A 20,129-nucleotide genomic window follows, 5' to 3' on the forward strand; every position below is an offset into this window, starting at 1 on the left:
AATGTTTTCTATATATATTAGTTGGCCAATTAATTTCTTTCTATTTATAGTAGAGACGGAGTCTTGCTCTTGCTCAGGCTGGTTTCGAACTCCTGATCTTGAGCAATCCACCCGCCTCGGCCTCCCAGAGTGCTAGGATTACAGGCATGAGCCACCGCACCCGGCCAAGAGACTATGCATCTTGATATTATCTGGGGACCCACCCAGGCAGCTTTGTGGGTTCCCACGTGGTTTCTCCCCTCCTGGAAACAAGAACAAACACTTTCCTAGTGTCATCCCCAGGAAAGTTAATGTTTTTCTCTGGTGATGAGTGAAGGATGGGTGGGGAGGAGCTGGCGGTGGGGGGGGGGGACAAAAGTTCCTCTCTGGGGGTGGGGACCAACAAGCTTTAAGATGCTAGGTGAGGGCCGGGCGCGGTGGCTCACGCCTGTAATCCTAGCTCTCTGGGAGGCCGAGGCGGGCGGATTGCTCGAGGTCAGGAGTTCGAAACCAGCCTGAGCAAGAGCGAGACCCCGTCTCTACTATAAATAGAAAGAAACTAATTGGCCAACTAATATATATAGAAAAAATTAGCCGGGCATGGTGGCGCATGCCTGTAGTCCCAGCTACTTGGGAGGCTGAGACAGAAGGATTGCTTGAGCCCAGGAGTTTGAGGTTGCTGTGAGCTAGGCTGATGCCACGGCACTCACTCTAGCCTAGGCAACAAAGTGAGACTCTGTCTCAAAAAAAAAAAAAAAAAAAAAAAAAAAAAAAAAAAAAAAAGATGCTAGGTGAGACAGCCCTTTCTTTCCCCAATTCCAGCATGTACTACTGAGGATTTGTACAGGGAGGAATTTCTGTTGGTTTTCCCTAGAGTTTTCTAAATATTTTGATATGTTGACTTAAGTGGGCTCCAGCCAGTAGGCTCCCTGTATATTGATCATAACAACAGCTTATATGTATTACCCAATTACTAAGTACCAGGCACTGTTCCGGGCATTTTACATTGAAACGGACTCTCTCCTTGGCCAAACTTTAGTTAGACTGTTCTGAGCCCTCTTCTTTTTTTTTTTTTGTTAGAGACTGGGTCTTGCTCTTGCTCAGGCTCGTCTCAAACTCCTGAGCTAAAGCGATCCTCCCAGAGTGCTAGGATTACAGGTGTGAGCCACCATGCCCGGGTTGGACTCTCTCCTTGACCAAACTTTACTAGATCGCTCTGAGCCCTCTTCTTCTTCTTCTTCTTCTTTTTTTTTTCAGTAGAGATAGACAAGGATCTGGCTATGTTGCCCAGACTGGTATGGAAATCCTAGGCAAAAGCAATCCTACCCCCTCAGCCTCCCAAAGCGCTGGAATCACAGGCATGAGCCACTGTGCCCTACCCCACCCAGCCCTCTTCTCAGTAGGCCTTGACCTTGACCTTCTGTAACTTCCAGTTCTTGCTGGGCCTGCACAACCCAGTTTTATCAAGAATCCTGCTAATTTGGGGGAAGGGGGCATGGGCAATATACATAACCTTAACATTTGTACCCCCATAATATCCGAAATAAAAAAATAAATGGAAAAAAAAAAGAATCCTGCTAATTTCACAAGAATCCTGGCCAGGCATGGTGGCTCACACCTGTAATCCTAGCACTCTGGGAGGCCGAGGCGGGAGGATCGCTCAAGGTCAGGAGTTTGAAACCAACCTGAGTAAGAGTGAGACCCCGTCTGTACTAAAAACAGAAAGAAATTAATTGGCCAACTAAAAATATATAGAAAAAATTTGCCGGGCATGGTGGCACATGCCTGTAGTCCCAGCTACTTGAGAGGCTGAGGCAGGAGGCTCGCTTGAGCCCAGGAGTTTGAGGTTGCTGTGAGCTAGGCTGATGCCACGGCACTCTAGTCTGGGCAACAGAGTAAGACTGTTTAATAATAAAAAAAAAAGAATCCCCCCACCCTTGCTGTCTCCTCGTAGTAATTTCCACCCACTGACTCCCTCACTCTGCTCTCTGGCTATAAATGGGAGCTGAGCCCAATCCCCCTCTCCTGTGGCAATGACTGTATTGCCATAGTTTTGAACAGTCTTCCTTGCCTGGCGGCTTTAACAAGTGTCAGAATAGTTTTTTTCTTTAACAATTTGAATTAACTCACTTATCCTCACAAGGATCCCATGCAGTAGGTATTGTGAATAACCCGTGTACACCGGGAGGGAGAGGGGAGAGAGGGATGAGACACCAGCTGCTGCCACATGGGCAGTTTGCACCTGGACGGCCCCCAGGCCCTCCTGGCCGTAGCTGGTCCCCTCAGCCCGCCTTGTGGGACATATTAGCCAGGCAGGAGGTGGCGCCCTGTGCGACACGAATCCGGAACTTGTGAACTTGTGCCAGCCTCCCCCGCGTCCCGCCCGGGCGGTGGCGGGAACCTGGAGCCCGGAGGAGGGCGCGAGCTGACCACGCCGTCTCCTAGCGACCGCGCGGCGGCCACGTGACCCGCCGGCCCGACTCACGTGGCCCCGAGCGGAGCCCGGGTTGGGGCTGGAGCAGCGCGCGGGGCGGGGCCGGCAAGTTTGTCGCCGGAGTTCGGAGCCCGGAGCCCCCGCGGCCGCCGCGCCGGTGCCCTCCGCCTGGTCGCGATGGAGCTGCCCGCGGTGAACCTGAAGGTGGCGGCGGGCGGGGGGCCTCTCCCGCTGGGGGGGCGGGGGGCCTCCTCCGCTGGGGGGGCGGGAGCCTCCTCCGCTGGGGGGGCGGGGGCCTCCTCCGCTGGGGGGGCGGGGGCCTCCTCCGCTGGGGGGGCGGGGGCCTCCTCCGCTGGGGGGCGGGGGGCCTCCTCCGCTGGGGGGGCGGGGGCCTCTCCCGCTGGGGGGTGCGGGGGGGCACTTGCTTCCTTAAGGAAGGTGGGGCACCGCGAGTCTGGGGCGAAGCGCCCCCATTTGGGGTGGCAGGGAGAGGGAGCGCACAGACCCGGTGAGGAGGACGTGAGCGCACAGCCGCAGCAGGGAGCGGGGTCCAGGCGAAGGCCAGCGGGGACGACCCAGAGGGGCAGCTGGAGGTGGCAGGGGGCGGGGGACGGGCCGCCCCTTCCCGGAGCCAGACCCTCCGGTGGGGAGCGGGGTCCCAGCCTTGGTCTGGCCCGCGCGCCCGGAGTTCCCCTGGAGGGGGAGGAAGGCGCGAGGAAGGGGTCCCCCCTCCCCCGAAGCCCAGGGAGGCGTTTGGTGGCGGACCCCTCTCCTTCGGGGACAGAGGGGCTGGACCTTTCCCCGGAGTCCCCATACTGTCCTGGGAGCCGCCTTTGTTTGCTACGTCAGGTTAAGAAAAGCAGGTGTTACCAGTTGGTTTTCCAAAGTTTATAAATCTAACGTCCTTATTTCACAATTGACAAGCACGAACTCCAGTAGAAATTACCTAAAAACAGAAAACCCCAATTTTGTGCACTTGGGAAAACGCTGCAGGGCTTCCTGGAGTGTCTTCATTTCCTGAGCTGTGCTCAGCGCCGTTCTTTGCTCCGCGCCCAGCCCCAGTCGCCCTGTGTCGCGGCTCGCTTTGCAGCAGAGGGGCTGGGGACTTTAGCTTTGGTCAGGAAGGTGTGGACTTCGGACCAAACCGGCCATTTTGGGTTTTGGTGCAGGCTCCTTTGAGACTATGTCCAGGAATGCACTCTTACTCATGAGTGACAAAGCATTTATTACCCTGTTGGTGTTTGGGACTAAAGGAATCTAAAAGATGGCTACAAAGTAACAGCATAGTCCATGTTTGGATTGTTACACAGTCTGTGCTATGACTGCCCTGGGCAGTTTTCCCTTCTTAATCGTCCTTGCTTCAGCAAACCTGCCTGAAGCTGCCAGTCAACAGCTGGGGGACAGATGGCTGGAGCCAGAGAAGGGACTTGGGTGGAAGGGTTAGCTGGAAAGAAATTCCCATGAGGGCAACAGGTTGGTTGGTATCAATACTCACTCTATGCCAGGCAATGTGGGGTTAACACCAGCGGCCTTTTCTCTGATTAGAGATTTGCCTAAAATAATTGCTAAGCAAGGATCAGGTGGGGGGTAGAGCCACAGGAGTTGGAAGGGAAGAGAGCCCTCATTTATGTGGCATCTGTAGTGTGCCAGGTTATTTAATCACAGCAACCTTCTGAGGAAGCCGATATTGTCATCTTTTTACAGATGAGCACACTTCAGCTCAGCTCGGGTGAGTTGCCAAGTTCCCACAGGGAGTCAGTGGCAGAGTCAGGATTCGAACCCACAGGGATCAGACTCTGGTGCCCTGTTCTTTCCTGGTTCCATATTAGTTAGGGCCAACTCTGGCCTTGACTCTTTGTGTCCCTCGGGAGGGTTTAGTCTGTTAGGGCTGCTTAGAGCAACTTAATGGGCCTGACAGGCCAAGAACATGCACGGGCGTGAGCTGTGCTGGCTTTGTGAGCCCAGGAGACAAGGCTGGTCCTTCCCTTGGCGTGCAAAGCAAGACCCCATGTCTCCCAGGGTCTTCACCACTACCAGTCAGAGACAAGTAAGGGAGGGGAGGCCTTGAGGTGCTAGGGTTGCTAGGTAACATACGGGCCATTCACTTGAATTTGGATTTCAGATCAGCAGCAGTTTTGTAGTCTGAGTATGTCTCAGGCAATATTTGGGGACATACTAACAAATTATTCATGATTTTTCCCTGGTGACTTAGTGGCAAAAAAAAAAATTATTCATGATCTGAAATACAAAATTAATTGGCTGTTCTGTATTTTTGCATGCTAAATCTGGCTGCCTTATGGAGGGCAGCTGTTGAGTCCTTGCTTGCAGGTACTTATGTGGACTGTTCTGAGCCCAGGAGCTGGGAAACTGCACCCTGGGTCTGTGCCCCACCCCCCACTCTGTCATTGCATCCCTTCCTTGGGCATTGGCTGACCGCCTGCTTGTGCCCAGCTCAGCCAGGGTGGGCAGCGCTGCCAGCTGAGAAGAAACAGCTGCTCTAGGCCCTTTGCACAAAGGGCAGTCCCTAACTGAGCCCCATCTATGCCTCTCTTAAATCAAGTCCTGAGCTGGAGAAATGCCACTGTGACAAGCTAAGAAAGGACTAGGCTTTCGGCCCGGTGTGGTGGCTCACACCTATAATATCAGCACTTTGGGAGGCTGAGGGGGAGGATCACCTGAAGCCAGGAGTTCAAGACCAGCCTGGGCAACAATAGCCAGACCCCATCTCCACAAAAAATTAAAAAATTAGCTGGGCATGGTAGCACTTGCCTGTAGTCCCTTGAGCCCAGGAGTTCGCGTCTGCAGAGAGAAATGATCACACCACTGCACTCCAGCCTGGGCAACAGAACGGGAGCCTTTCTCTTAAAACATAAAAACAGCTCAGGAAGCTGACCTCCCATTCGTAGCAGTGAGGACTGCTTCCTGTCCGGGGCTGGCTCCCTGGCAGGCAGTGTTGAGCATTGCCCACACCTCTCTGCCTCCCTGCACCACTGGATCCGCACAGCAACCCTGTGAAATGGATATTTTTATCTCTGCTTTATAGAAGAGCAAACAGAGGTCAGGTGACTTGCCTAAAGTTGCATAGCTTCTAAGTCATGGAGCCAATGCATGGCTCTGCTTCCCCTGTGTGGCAGCCCTGACTGGGGTCCCTTAGCCTCAGCCACCCTGGGGGGGGTCTCACTATCTCATGTAACAGGCTGCCAGGTGTTTGCATGGGACTGGCAAGAGTATGCTCTGTATGTTGATCCGTAGGCTGATGGCAGTTCTGTCCACCACCTGTCTGGGAGGTCTCACCCCCACCTCCCGCGGGTGCTCTAGCGGCCTAAGTCTTAGTCTGCATAGCCCCTTGGTTTCTCATAAGCCTTTCTTTCCCCATTCTCATCCACCCTTCCCTGGCTCTTGTAGATGCCGACAGCGTGCACAGTGCATAGAGCACGGGCCTTGGGCCAGAAAGACCTGCCTGCAGGGCCAGGCTTCGCTACTGATTGTGTGACCTTGAGTAGTTCTCTTAACCTCTCTGAGTGTCTGTTTCTTTCCTGTAAAAAGAGGATACAAATAGGCCCTACCTTCTAGGGTAGTAAGAAGAGGATCTGGTAGTCCAGGAGGTACTGTAAAATTAGGGTTAAAAACTCAGGCCGTACAGACCGAGTATTCTGAGATTTGTGTCTGGGCTCTGTTGTTTATATAAGCTTTATAAATTGGGCCAATTAATTTCTCAGAGCTTCAGTTCACCCCCACGCAGGATGAACACGGAAGACCTGGGTCCAGTGTTTGGTGCAGTGTGGATGCGTAGCGGCAGGTGCTTGTCAGTAGCAGGAGTTGCTGCTGTTGTGGTTGCAGGCGGCCTGTCCCATGTAGGTACTTACGGCTATTAAATCGATGCAGGCAGTGACCATTCAGACGCCTGCGGGTTGAGGCGTCCCCGTGGACAGACGGGTACCGCCAGGACGTATGCTGCCTCCATTTCACGGAGAAGGAGCCCAAGGCCTTGGCTCCTGGACCTGCACCCGGGTCTCCTATTCCCAATGCAGTGTTCTGTGGCCCCCTGCTGCCTTGGCCCATTGGCTCCTGTCTGGGGAATAGCTGGGCAGCCTCCCTAGGCTGAGCACTGTAGTGAGAGTCCAGGGGCTCAAGCCCTTCTTTCTTCCTCCCCAGCCAGGAAAGGTCCTGCTGCTCAGGTGTCTCCTGGGGTCCCAGTTCCCACTCCTGTTTAGCTCAGGTCTCTCCCCTGCTCCCAGCTCCTCCTCCAGACACTGCCTGAGCATCTTCAGTGTCTCTCCTCACTGGACAGACCCCCAGAGGCAGCAGACAGTTCTTTTGTGCTGACAGTGAGTCACCGGCCCCTCCTTCCTTGGGCTGCCCAGGCGGGCAGGGCCTGTTTGGCTCAGTTTCTCCCTTGAGCTTTCCCGTGCATTAGGCTTCCCTGGGTTGCGGGGGTGGGGTACCTCCAATTACAAAGATGGGAACACTGAGGCTGAGGAGGCTTAGTCTTTTGTGGGTTTCTTTTCCCAGGGACTTAAGATAAGTGATCAAATGGTGCTGACTTTCTTAAATGTTTATAAAGCAAAAGTGAACTCACGTGGCTACGATTGCATGTCTTTTAAGGAGCTGCAGTTGTGCCAAGTGATACTATTTTCTTCTCTAACAGAGGTGGCGGTGGTTTGGCGCCTAGCTGGCGCTCACTGCATATCATGCGCCCTTTCAGCTCACACACAGGTTTTCCAGAGCGAGTGACCCGCAGGGGACCCTCCTGCATATCAGCCTTTCATCCTAAGCCCCATTCTCTCCATGATAGTCCAGGGCTCTGCAGGACCCAGAAACGCCCACTTATTAAAGACCTGTTGTGTGCACAGTGTAGACACAGGTGCCAGAGCACTTGGAAATGAAGATTGTTTCTGGAACAGAGTCAAAGTGGGAAGGGTTAGGTGTAGGTTTGGGGAGATAAGTGTGATGTGAGCTGCCTCCCCTCTGCCTCTTTCCTTGGTGGCTTCTCTTGGTCTGAAAGCCGGACATCAGTCCCACTGTGCCCACCGCGTGGTGAGGCCCCTTCCCCGCTGGGCCAGGGTTTGCAGTAAGGCAGAGGGGCAGGGTTAGCTCTGAAGATAAAGATCAGAATCCTCTGTGGGTCTAGCCTTGCCCACCTCCAGCTTCCTGCCTCCCCTCCTCCACTCTCCTCTTGCCTTCTGTTCCAGCCATACTGGCTGCTGTTTTTTTTTGTTGTTGTTGTTTTTTTTGAGACAGAGTCTCACTTTGTTGTCCAGGCTAGAGTGAGTGCTGTGGCGTCAGCCTAGCTCACAGCAACCTCAAACTCCTGGGCTCAAGCGATCCTACTGCCTCAGCCTCCCAAGTAGCTGGGACTACAGGCATGTGCCACCATGCCCGGCTAATTTTTTACATATATATATCAGTTGGCCAATTAATTTCTTTCTATTTATAGTAGAGATGGGGTCTTGCTCTTGCTCAGGCTGGTTTTGAACTCCTGACCTCGAGCAATCCGCCCACCTCGGCCTCCCAGAGAGCTAGGATTACAGGCGTGAGCCACCGGGCCCGGCCATGGCTGCTTTTTACTTTCCAGAATGTTCTGTGCCACAGAACTTTTGCAGGTGCTGTCCTTCCTGCTCAAAATGCTCTTATTTCCTCTGTGCCCCGCACCTGTCTCTTCCTCAGAGAAGCCTTCCCTGCCATACAGTGAGGTTCCGTTTCCTTTGCTGAAACTTCCCTTCAGGACAGGGGTCTCCTTGGACCCCATGCTTTAAAGGCTGAGTACCTCTTAGCGAGTGTCTCCCTGTTGGACGTCAGTCCTGGGAGGGCAGCTCCACGTCCGCTCTGCACACCGTTGAACCTCTGGGGCGGACGCAGAGCAGGTGCCAGTGTGGCAGGCTAAACCGTTGGTGGTTAAGAAACTTAGCACCGTTTGATCACTTCTGTTAAGCTCCTGGGAAGAGAAACCAATGGAAGAGTAAGCCTCCCATGCCTCAGTTTCCCCATCTTTGTACTGGAGAGAGGCCTGATGTCCAGGCGGTACATGCCGGGCTTGACCCTGGCTCTGCCACTGGCCTCGGGCAGTGTGTGTGACCTCGGGCAGGTTACGGACACTCAGCTCTGAGCCTCAGTTTTCTGAGCTGCGAAATGAGGACAGTGGTGGCGGAGAGGAGTGCGAGGCCTCAGCGTACACAGAAAGCGCTTAGGCGGGTGCCCCGCACACAGCAAGCGCTCAATAACACACAGAGGCGCGTGATCGTGGAGATGGCCTCTAGAGCTGGCCTTGCGTGATACCCGGCTCAGCCCGTGCAGAGCCTCGAGACCTCTGTCAAGCTCGGTGCGTCGGTCCTTGTAGAATTATTCTCCTAGTCTTCACTTTGGTCACGGATCCAGGCCCCTTTTGTTTGCTTCATTCTCTCCGACCCCGGGCCCTGGAGATGAGGGCGAGTGTCCCAGCCTTCTGTCCTGATTGCATCCGCCCTCGTGTGGGGAGGACCCCCACGGTTCTCACTAGCCCACGCAGCTCCTCTCCGCTGAAAGCTCATGCTTCCCGTGTGAAGCTTAGGAGCACTGGTTTTGGAGTCAGAGTTGAAATTTAGTTCTAGTTTTGCCACTTGCTGTTTGTGGAATCTTGATCAATGTATTAATAACTGACCTCTGAGCCCAGTTTTCTCGTCTGTGAAATGGGGATGATGATGTTGGTTCCAGAAGCTGCTGTGAGGCCCAGATGGGGGCGTGCAGGTGTTTGGCGTAGGACCTGGCACATAGTAGGTGTGCAATTAAGAGAAACTCTTCTAAAAATGCCTTTCCTTCCTCCCAGTTCTTTACTGCTGGCGGTGACGTCTCCTTCGGCCTTTTCATCCAGGCCAGACACCTGGGCCTTTTGCTGCAGACAGGCTCATGGGTGCTGTCACGTGGCCCCTGCCCCGGGCTCTCAGCAACTCTCCCTCCCACCCTGACCCTCCACCCCCCAATCCCTTGAGTAAACTCCATCCCAAGTGAACTCCCACTGACCACCGAGCCCCACTGGGCTCTGGGCCTCCAAGTCTCAGGGCCACCCCGGCCTCAGCCACTGCCACACCTTCCACCCACACAGCGCCCGGGCCTGGCTCCCCCCTTTGCCAGTCCTGGCTCAGCTTCGCATTCGGCCCAGTCCCCTCTGGAAGCTCTGGCCTCGGCCCCCTCCCCCCATGCAGCCTCTGCTCGGGCCTTTGCGATTAGCAGAGTGAAGACCAGTTCCAGCAGACGGGCTTTACTGTAAGGAGCTAGGAGGCAATAAAAAGGGTGGAATGTTGCAGAAATCTGGACAAAAAGCCAGAGGGATTTTTTCCCGAATCCTAACTCATACCACGCTGTCTCCCTGCAGAAAAGTCTCCCACAGCTCCCCCTGCACTTGGCACGAAGCCCACGCTCCATTCCCAGGCCCAAGGTCCCCACCCCGGTCTCCTGCCACCCTTCCAGACCCTCTCAGCCACAGCAGCTGCCTTCCCCCTGCCCCCACAGTGCCCCAGCTCCAGTGTCCCCAGAAATCACCCTCTTGTGAGCACCCCCATTTCCCATCGAGGCCTCTGATTCCAGAGCCGAGTCCCTGTGTTCCCCAAAGGAGCCTCCGGCCCTTGGAGGCAGGAAGGGGTGTCAGCTGCCCCAAGGGAAGGCTGAGGGGGTGAAATGGCAGCCCCCCTGGCCTGTTCTTTTTTTTTTTCATTTGTTTGTTTGAGACAGAGTCCTACTTTGTTGCCCAGGCTAGAGTGAGTGCCGTGGCGTCAGCCTAGCTCACAGCAACCTCAAACTCCTGGGCTCAAGCGATCCTCCTGCCTCAGCCTCCCGAGTAGCTGGGACTACAGGCCTGCGCCACCATGCCCGGCTCATTTTTTCTATATATATAATTTCTTTCTTTCTTTCTTTTTTTTTTTAATAGTAGAGACGGGGTCTCGCTCAGGCTGGTTTTTGAACTCCTGACCTTGAGCAATCCGCCCACCTCAGCCTCCCAGAATGCTAGGATTATAGGCATGAGCCACCTCGCCCGGCCAGGCCTGTGTTCTTTATCCTCCACCCTGGGCCACTTGCTGTTGCAAGACACACATTTCTAAGGCCCTCTCGGGTGCCAGGAGGGGCTCCTGGTGCTCAGATTCACAGACCTTCTCCCCCTTTGTGCCACAGGTGATTCTCCTGGGTCACTGGCTGCTGACAACCTGGTAAGTGACTCTGGGTATCCGGCTACATCCGTGCATCTCCTGGCGCTGCATTGTGTCTCCTGGGGTGTGTGTCTACATGTCTTCCGGGCTCTGTGTCTACATGTCTCCTGGGGACTGCGTCAGCCGGGTCGGGTCCTGGTTCTGCCATGTTTTAGCAGGGTCGCTTCGGGCGAATGGCTCTGCCTCCCGGGGCTTTGCTTTCTGCCTGGGCATAAGGACCGCACACCCCGCGGGGGCCAGGAGGGGAAGTGCGGCAGTGCTCGTCAGACTGCGTAGGGCCGCCATGCAGCCAGGCTCGGGCGTCGCAGCCTTGGTTTTCAGTGTTTACATCTCTTATCTGTGTGCTTCTGGGAGATTTCTCTGCCAAAGCAAGGCTGGAAACCATTGGTTTCACAGGTGCACGTTGCAGACTTTGAAGTGCAGTGCACGTGTAAACAGCTGTGAGTAACAGTGAGCAGTGCTAGTCTTCTTCCACAACATGGGGGGGGGGCAGGGCTAAATGCAGATTTCTCACTCACGCCCCCCAGGGTTCTGAGTTGATGAGTCTGGCCTGGGGCCCAGGCACCTGCTTTCTTAAAACCAAAAGATGATGGCTGGGCGAGGCGGCTCATACCTGTAATCCTAGCACTTTGTTTGGGAGGCCGATGCAGGAGAATTGTTTGAGGTCAGGAGTTCAGCCTGAGCAATAGAGTAAGACCCCATCTCTATAAAACAAACAAACAAAAACCAACAAACAGTGAGATGATTTACTGAAATACCTATTGAGCCTAACTGCACTTAATACATAAGTACCTTGCACGAGTTTTCTGCATGTTATGCTTCAGGGAACGTCATTTGAATTCATGAAGTGCCCTGCTGTGTGCTGGGGCAGTCAGGGCCCTGTGGCCCTGGTTGCAAGTGAGGCAGGCAAGACCCCTGTTCCCCTGGATTTTCTATGTGGCACAGCAAGTTGGGCAGGAGCATGGCCTGTGTGTTCAAATCCCAGCCCTACCACTTAGTAGCTGTGTGACCTTGGGCAAGTTTCTTAACCTCTCTGTGACCCAGTTTCCTCATCTGTGGAAGGAGGCTAATAATAGCACCTACCTCCTAGAGTTGTTAACACACAAATGCACATAAATGAGTTAATTTGTTTTATTAATTTATTTTTTTTGTGTGAGTCTAATTGAGTTAATGTAAAGCACTTAGAACTGTGCCAGATAATAACAAGTGCTCTGTAAATGTTGACCCTGATTTTCATGGGATTGGCAAGCAAACAAACAAATACATGAACAATGTCAGTAGCAACACCCTAAAAGATAGAATAGGGTGGCGGGCATTGTGCTGGGAAAGTGATGAGGAAGGTGGAACTTAGCGTTGGTTGGTGAGGGAAGGGGTCTCAGTGCACATTCAGGCTGACCCCAGTGACAGAAGGGGCTGAGTGTTCAGGGTGGAGGGTGAGCACAGGCTGTGGCTGAGGTCAGTAAGGGCGGGGCTGTGTTTGGCAGATCCCCCTGGCCCCTTCGGCCCAGGTGAGGAGTCTGTATTTTATTCCAGATGGGACAGAGAACTGTTGGAGGATTTTTAGCAGAGAAGTGACAGCATGCGATTGACATTACCGGTTGCTATTTAGAGAACAGAGTGGCAGTCAGGAGCCCGGCGTGGGGTGGCTATGGCAGTAATACCGGCAGGAGAGGACGATGGATTCAGGATCCGGGATCGAGGTGGCGGCGGTGGGATTTGCTGGCACTGCTGGCACACGGCCAGGTGGCCTCGCAGACTGTGGCCTGTTCTTGGAGGTGGCCTTGGGACCCCAGAGCAGGACGGAGGGGACCTACGGGGTGGTGGCCACCTGATGGGACTGAGGTGCCTCTTCCTGCAGGGGCTGCATCGTGTTCTCAGGCTCCTACGCCTGGGCCAACTTCTCCATCCTGGCCTTGGGCGTGTGGGCCATGGCGCAGCGGGACTCCGTGGACGCCATAAGCATGGTAAGGAGGGCGGGGCAGGAGGTGGCTGGCAGTGGGGCAGCAGTGCAGGCCCCGCTCTGCCTCCCGCTCCTGTTACAATCTTCCGTCTCTTCCTGTGGTCTAAAGCCTTGTAAATCTGCTTCTGGGCTCCCAGCCCACACGTGTCTGCACTATCCTGGCCTGTGCTCCGCTTGCCTGGCTTAGATCTCCCCAAGTCTGCTGTTGTCTTCCCCAAGAAAGGCGTGGGTGGGATCCCACCAGTGCCCCAGATTGGTCACTCTGAAAGGGCAGAGGAGCATCCACCCTATAACCCGCCTCGAGGGCTCTTTCAGCGGGGAGGGAGGTGGCTGGGAGACCCGGCCAAGAGGGGACTCCACTACTTTACGAAGGAGAGTTGACCCGGCCCGGCTGCAGTCTCCCACCCGGGAGCTTCCCAGCACCCACTCAGCCCTGGGAGGCAGTGAGCGCTCCAGCTCGCATCTCTCCAGGCCGAGGCGGGGGCAGCCCAGGACAGTTGAGATTTTCTTTGTGGTGGAGATGGGTTGGATTAACTCCAGGGGACCTTCCATCTTAGAGGTCTAGGAGCCGAGTGTTGTGCCCGTCCTGGACCAGGGGTGACGGGAGATAGGTGGGTAGGGGCTCCAGTGGGGTTGGCAGGCCAAGTCCCCAGCCTGTCCCCAGCCTGCCGTCTCCAGCCAGGAGGCCCATCCCCAGGGCCCTGCCTGCTTGCCCGGTCTGCTTTCCAGCAAACCCCAAGGACACAGGAGGGCACGAAACAGCTTCCAGTCTTGGATCCGTGATGGGGAAGCCACAGTGGGAGTGTCGGGGTGTCAGCTGGTGACAACATGTCTCTTGTTTTGCAGTTTCTTGGTGGCTTGCTGGCCACCATCTTCCTGGACATCGTGTACATCAGTATCTTCTACCCACGGGTCGGCCTCACGGACACGGGGCGCTTCGGGGCTGGCATGGCCATCCTCAGCCTGCTGCTCAAGCCCTTCTCCTGCTGCTTCGTCTACCAGATGTACCGGGAGCGTGGGGGTGAGCTCCAGATCCACACTGGTGAGGCCACCACCTCCGGCCAGCTCCCGCCGCGCCACGCCCTCCCTTGCCTGGGCCCCGGCCGCTGCCCTGTGGGCCGGCCTTGCCCCGTGGGACCAGGGCTCCAGGTGCACCGAGGAGCGTGGCGCCGTGCTCTGCCCAGGCCGGAAGGGGTGCAAGCACCTGGTGTCTGCTGCAAGAGCCCTGTGGGCCCCTGGCTGTCCTGATCTGCTGTCAGGCTGCAGCCAGGGCCTTCTCAGGACGCAGGGCGGGGCGCCATTCAGCTCCCAGAGGCAGCCTGAGGCCTGCAGGCACCTGCGGGGGCAGCTTCTCACCTGCTCCCCCCGGCCCTGCTGCTGGAGCCCCACTCTCCTGCCACGTGGGTCATCCCTCTCCTGTGGCAGAGACGGTGCTGGGTGGCCAAGGCCCTCTCCCCTCCCGCCCTCTCTGAGCTCCTGTACCCCTTCTTGTGGTGGCCGAGCCATTTTCCCGCTCCTGACCCATGCTTTCACTTTCCTTCTCCCTCTTTTTAAGACAAACAGGAAGGGGTGGGCAGTGGTCTTCTACCTTTCACTCGTGAGAGGCCCCAAGTGGCCTGTGACTGGCCCGGGAGCAGCCGGGGCGAGGACAGGAATGGCCTGGGGCCGCCCACCCTGGCCAACCTCAGCACTGACTGGACCTGCCCCCCTCGTGATGGGAGCCAGGAATGTTCCTCCCATTGGACAGATGAGGAAAGTGAGGCCTATAGCCCCTGGGACTTGTTTAGGATCCCAGGCCAAATGTGTGCAGTGGGGGACGTCCTCGTGCCTGGGAGAGGAGCCAGAGAGCAGCCGTGAGCCAGGGCTCAGATTCCTGAGCGTGGCCTGCTTGGGTGCCTGGTGGCCAGGGACACTGGCTTTGGGCTCAGGTTTCAGTCCCAGTGTCATCAGCTCAGAGCTGTGTGATCTCAGGCGAGTCAGTTCATCTTTTTGACCCTCAGTTTCTTCATCTGTAAAGTGGGAACGATAAAAATACCTGCTCCGTAGGGATAGGAAATACTAAAGGCTTAATGCCTGGGGCTGCTCCCCCGTCACTGTCTTTGGTGGCAGGACACCCAGCTCTGGCCTTGGGGGTGGACCTTGGTCTGGACTTACCAAAAACATCTGAGTTCTCACCCTCCTTTCTCCTCCCCCCACGTCCGCTGCCCTCCAGGCTTCCTCGGACCTTCTCAGGATCGCAGTGCCTACCAGACAATTGACTCTGCAGAGGCGCCCGTGGACCCCTTTGCAAGCCCAGAGGACAGGGGGCAAACCGCCCGAGGGTACTGAAGCCAGCCCTGCTGTGCCTGGCCCCAGCCTGGGCGCCGTCGCCTTCCTCGTGCCTGGGAGGTGGTTCCAGGGATGCTCCTGGCCTCCCTTTCTTGGACCTAAGATGGAACATGTCCTCCCATTCCCCATCTCAGGGGTTGCCTGAGTCAAGTGCCCCAGGAGGCCAGGAGCCCCGTGGGCCCCCAGCGCTGTGCACACTCCTGTCCCAAACTCCCTGAGGCCTCCCCTCGCTTCAAGGCACCCATCGGTCCCCAGGCTGGAACCATGGTCTCTTTCTTCACTCCCACCCAGCAGCTGCACCACGGAGGCCCAGTGATGCCCTCTCGGCTCCCCCCAGATTGTCGCGCCCTCCTGCAGGAGCTCTGAGAGCTTTCGGCCGTGCTTGGCCCCAGGAGCAGTTGGACATGGGAGTGAGGTCCCCATGCTTCTCACTGCCTGGTCACTTGGTGCCTGGGGACCCTGGGGCTGGAGGCGGGAGGTCTCTGCAGCTCCACGACCCACCACAGCCTCCAGCTGCCCTTCTGGGGCCACGGCATTAAAGATGGCATTAAAGCTTGGGGGATTCTGTAGCTAGGCTGTGTTTTGAGCCCTATTCTGTCTCCTGGCTGGGCTGGGGCCTGGACCTGCCACTCCTGGGAAGATTCCTCCCCTGACTCCCCAGGAGGAGCCTGGGCTGAGCTACCCCAGCCTGTCGTGGCAGGAGGAAGCGGGGCACTTGCACATCAGCTGGGCTGGGCCTGCCCTGTGCCCGGCTCTGGCCCAGCCGAGGCCACAGCCGAGGAGGGCCCTGGTGCGTGTGCGCACGGGCACCCGTTTGAACCAGTGGGCCCGGTATCAGTGTAAATCCTGCTCTTGCGCTCACAAGCTGTGTGCCCTCCGTGTCTTCTAGAACAGGGCTGGTGCCTGCTCAGGGGTGGTGCCACAAACTGAATGTAAAGTGCCTGGCCCTGCATGACGGCAGAGTTGTTAGCAGCAGCAGAGTTGCTACTTGAGCCCCTGGTGTCAGGTTAGGAGGCCACGGGTGACCTTTTCCTGGCAGCCCCTGTGTTCTAGTCACAGCCGACTTGGGCCAACATGTGTCCAGAAACTCCTCGGGTCCCCAGGCCGGGGCCCACCCCACTGCAACTGGGCTGGCCATTTACAGGTGGCTCTTCTGCCCTCTGGGACCAGGGGCCTGGGCCTTTCCAGGCCATCCTGGCTTGTCCCTGGCACCAAGAGGTCAAGGCCTAGTGTGCAGCCCCCACTGTTCTCCCCTATCCACCAGTCCATCAGAGGAGGCCACACGCCCGCCAGGTGCCGAGCGCAGCCCGGGCTGCGGTGGTGAACTTGGGGGGCTGCTCTCTCAGATTTGGGGCCTCCCCATCAGGAGGACTGCACTCCGAGGCAAGACCCCTGAAAGAAGGGAGCACCGGCCTGGAGGCTGGTGAGGGAGGCTGCTCTGGAGAAGGGACTCGTGCCCGGTGGAGGGATGGGAGTGGCTGCAGTTGTGGGAAACTGGGACCAGCCTGGCTGTCGGGAGACGGGCCACTGAGTCCACTCGCTGCCTCAGGTGCCACCCAGCAGTTACGGTGAGTGACCTGGACCTATTCCTGTAAATGCTGGTCCCCCAAACATGAACAGAGCAGACTGCAGAATGGCATAAGTGTGAATTTTAAGACCTCACAGCAAGGCCATACATGGTTCTCAGGTGTATGTGCAGTAACGTAGAAAAGTAGGGACTAGGAGGACACATGTCAGTTCATGACTGCAGTGGCCTTGAGTGGCAGAGGAGTGTGGCCTGCGGGGCATGGGACCCTTTCTGTTGTTTGTACCTATTCCGGGCACGGGGAAGACTTGCGGCCGACATGCTTGTGCACCTGTGTCATGAATGTGTCCAATTCCCAAAGGGAGCGAAGAGCGAGGGCAGGGCCTCGGTCTGGGCAGTGGGGGCAGATGACAGAGCCTGCCAAGCACAGGGGGTGGCATGTCCAGACACCCAAGCTGGACAGGCTCTGTGGGGCCAGGGCAGAGGAAAGCTCCCATCTCGGGTAGGGTTGCCCAGAAGCAGACCCTGACAGGACAGCAAGGGATCTGGGCTTCCTGGTCATTGGCAGGGGCCACTCCAAGGGTGGGTGAGGGTGACCTAAACTTCCCGGCACTCCAGCTCCCTGACCATGCAGGCGACATGGCTCCAGGAACCCAAGGCCATCAGAGGTAGATGGCAGTGGTGAGGGTCTCCAGTGTGGCCGACCCGTCCACACAGCAGGCCCCACGAGGGGCAGCGCTCACATATAATGAGGGCTCAAGAGCCCCCAGTGTACGAGGCTGTGTTCCAGATGCAGGGGGTGCCAGAGTGGGGGGACGTTACCCAGGAGGTGCTGTTAGCATGAGGAGCTCTAGGCAAGGGCACAGCTAACGGCGTGGAGTGGAACATGCCTGCCCCGGCTGTGTGGCCGGGCCGAGGGAGGGAGGGAGGGGAAGATCAGGAAGGCAGCAGGCCTCAGAGGGTGCAGCGTTCATGTAAGTTGTTTTTCGAGGACTTTGGCTTTTGGTGAGTGAGACAGGAGCCCCTGGAAGGCCCTGGGCAGAGTCGGACATGGGCTCACATTCTGACAGGACCATGCTGGTGGCCTGGAGCGGGGGTAGAGGTGGGAGTGGTGACAAGTCACTCTTGGACACACTTTGAAGGCGAGCAGCAGGTCTGCTGTGAGGTTGGCTATGGGAGGCAGAGAGGAGCCAGTGACCGCAAGGTATGGGCCCGAGTGGCTGGGAGGCTGGAGCTGCTGCTGTCCGGGAGGAAGGATGGGCCCAGGGCAAGGCCGGGAGTTTGGTCTCGGGTGGACCATGCTGTGTCAACAGGGCTGCCCGACCAGACATCCTCACCACCATGTTACTTTTAAAAGGCCCCTGTCAGTAGGGGCTTAGAAGCAGGACACTCTCCAGGTTTGAGGTTACAGTGTCTGATCTTCTAGAAACTGTCAAGCACAGGAAGCAAATTCCACTTGCTTCTGGTCTCCTCCTGGAGAGGGTTAAAGTCACTTGTCCAGTTTTCAAATCCATTTCTTGTTTTCTCAAAGCTGAGCCCCCCTGATGAGGAAGCCAGAGAAATTGCCCAGGGGAGGTCCCTGCCTTCTCCTGTTGCCCAAAACTGGGCCAGAGCTGGTAGCACCCACAGGGCCCCACTTCCGCCTGTGCTCAGTCTCCAAAATGGCCCAGAAATTCCAGTTTTCACAGCCTGTCTCCAAACTGGCTCTGGAGCTAGTGAGGCTTGGTTTAAATCCCAAAGGTACCCTGAAGTTGGCTGTGTAAGAAACAACAGTCTCTTAGCCTCACTGTGCCTGTTTTGTCATCTGAAAAATGGGTATAATATAATAATAGTGTCTGACTCAGGGATCAGCGGGAATTGAAAATGGTATGTTTAGTAAATGTTTTAGATCTCATTACTCCTATTACCATGTAATTATTCAAAGAGAGACCTGGTGACCCCAGTCTGTCTGGCCATCCATCCATCTATTTCATTTATTATCGATTCTATAAACATTTATTGAGTGCTTTCTGTAAGTTTGCAAAAGATTGGAAAATTTTTCAGGAAGTTTACATTTTAATGGAGATTTTCCTCCCTGGCAGCAGCAGAACTCTGAGAGTCCCGTTATCTAGGCGGTTGGGGGCTTGTGTGCACCACTCGGAGTCCAGAAACTACCTGCACAGTCCACAGGTGGTTACAAAACGTCTTATCTGACATGCAAACTCAGAATCACACATTTAAGCTTGAAAGGAGCTTCCAGCTCCCCTAGCCCAGTGGCTTTTAAAATATTTTGTTTCAGCCGGGCGTGGTGGCTCACGCCTGTAATCCTAGCACTTTGGGAGGCCGAGGCGGGCGGATTGCTCAAGGTCAGGAGTTCGAAACCAGCCTGAGCGAGACCCCGTCTCTACCAAAAATAGAAATAAATTAATTGACCAACTAATATATACATACAAAAAATTAGCCGGGCATGGTGGCGCATGCCTGTAGTCCCAGCTACTCGAGAGGCTGAGGCAGTAGGATCGCTGAGCCCCGGAGATTGAGGTTGCTGTGAGCAAGGCTGACGCCACAGCACTCACTCTAGCCTGGGAAAACAAACTGTCTCAAAAAAAAAAAAAAATTTTGTTTCAAACCCTTTGATCAAAAGAAACATTACCCAGTATGTATAAGAGTGAGTGTGACCCTCCTGCCATCACTACCGGGGCACCTAAGGGCTCCCAGAGCACAACGTAAAGTGACCTCCTAGATCCTTGCCTGGGACGCAGGCGCAGAAAGAGGAGGTGTGGACAAGGGCACACGGAGACTCGATTTCAGAGCTGGAACGTGGCAATGCGATTAGGACGCCAGTGGGGCTTAAAAAGAAAAACAGCTTCTACAGAGGACAAACTGATGAAAATCAGAAGCCCAAGGGCTAGGTTAATTCAGAGAATAGATACATCTGAAGAGAGAAATGGTAGCCTGGAAGATAGATTTGAAGAAATTACTCAGAATGCAGCAAAAAGAGACAAAATATGAAAGAGAGGTGAAGAAACAAGGGACAGAGTGAGAAGGGACAATATAAACATAGAGTTCCTGAAGGAGACATGGGGGAGAAGCAACACTCAGAGAGATAATGGCAGAGTATTTTCCAAAGTGGACAGCTTCCAGGCCAGGTGCGGTGGCTCACACCTGTAATCCTAGCACTCTGGGAGGCTGAGGCAGGTGGATAGCTCAAGGTCAGGAGTTCGAAACCAGCCTGAGCAAGAGCAAGACCCGTCTCTATTAAAAGTAGGAAGAAATTAATTGGCCAACTAAAAATATATAGAAAACATTAGCAGGGCATGGTGGCGCATGCTTGTAGTCCCAGCTACTCGGGAGGCTGAGGCAGGAGGATCGCTTGAGCCCAGGAGTTTGAGGTTGCTGTGAGCTAAGCTGATGCCATGGCCCTCACTCTAGCCTGGGCAACAGAGTGAGACTCTGTCTCAAAAAACAAACAAACAAAAAACCCCAAAGTGAACAGCTGCCAAACTTCAGACTCAAGAAGCCAAACAATTCCCAAACAAAATAAATAGCAACCTACGGTTAAAGTCGTAAGGGAACATTGTTCGTTGACGACTGTATCTTCAGCACCTAGAACAGTGCTGGAAACCAGCCAGTGCTTTATACAAGTTGTAGAATGGATGAATGAATCAATGAATGAAAACTGCTGAACACCAAAGACAAAAATTAAGATCCCCAAAGCAGCCAGATAGAAAGGAGAGCATCCTAAAG

The 20,129-nt window shown here is 55.5% G+C and overlaps 1 protein-coding gene across 2 annotated transcripts; it reads left to right on the forward strand.

The window, feature by feature from the left end:
• The first annotated feature begins 2,469 nt into the window (after window positions 1-2,469).
• Window positions 2,470-15,447, forward strand: AGTRAP (angiotensin II receptor associated protein). Of its 2 annotated transcripts, none has more exons than XM_020281713.2 (5): window positions 2,470-2,617; window positions 10,556-10,590; window positions 12,449-12,554; window positions 13,397-13,592; window positions 14,763-15,447. In XM_020281713.2, the coding sequence occupies exons 1-5, from the start codon at window positions 2,591-2,593 to the stop codon at window positions 14,876-14,878; spliced, it is 480 nt and encodes a 159-aa protein (XP_020137302.1). In that variant the 5' UTR covers window positions 2,470-2,590; the 3' UTR covers window positions 14,879-15,447. The 2 variants fall into 2 exon arrangements, with proteins under 2 accessions (XP_020137302.1, XP_020137304.1); XM_020281715.2 differs by having other exon boundaries at window positions 2,471-2,617; window positions 13,397-13,571.
• The last annotated feature ends 4,682 nt before the right edge of the window (window positions 15,448-20,129 follow it).

This window comes from Microcebus murinus, chromosome 2 (genome assembly GCF_040939455.1).
Source record: "Microcebus murinus isolate Inina chromosome 2, M.murinus_Inina_mat1.0, whole genome shotgun sequence".
NCBI classification, from domain to species: domain Eukaryota; kingdom Metazoa; phylum Chordata; class Mammalia; order Primates; family Cheirogaleidae; genus Microcebus; species Microcebus murinus.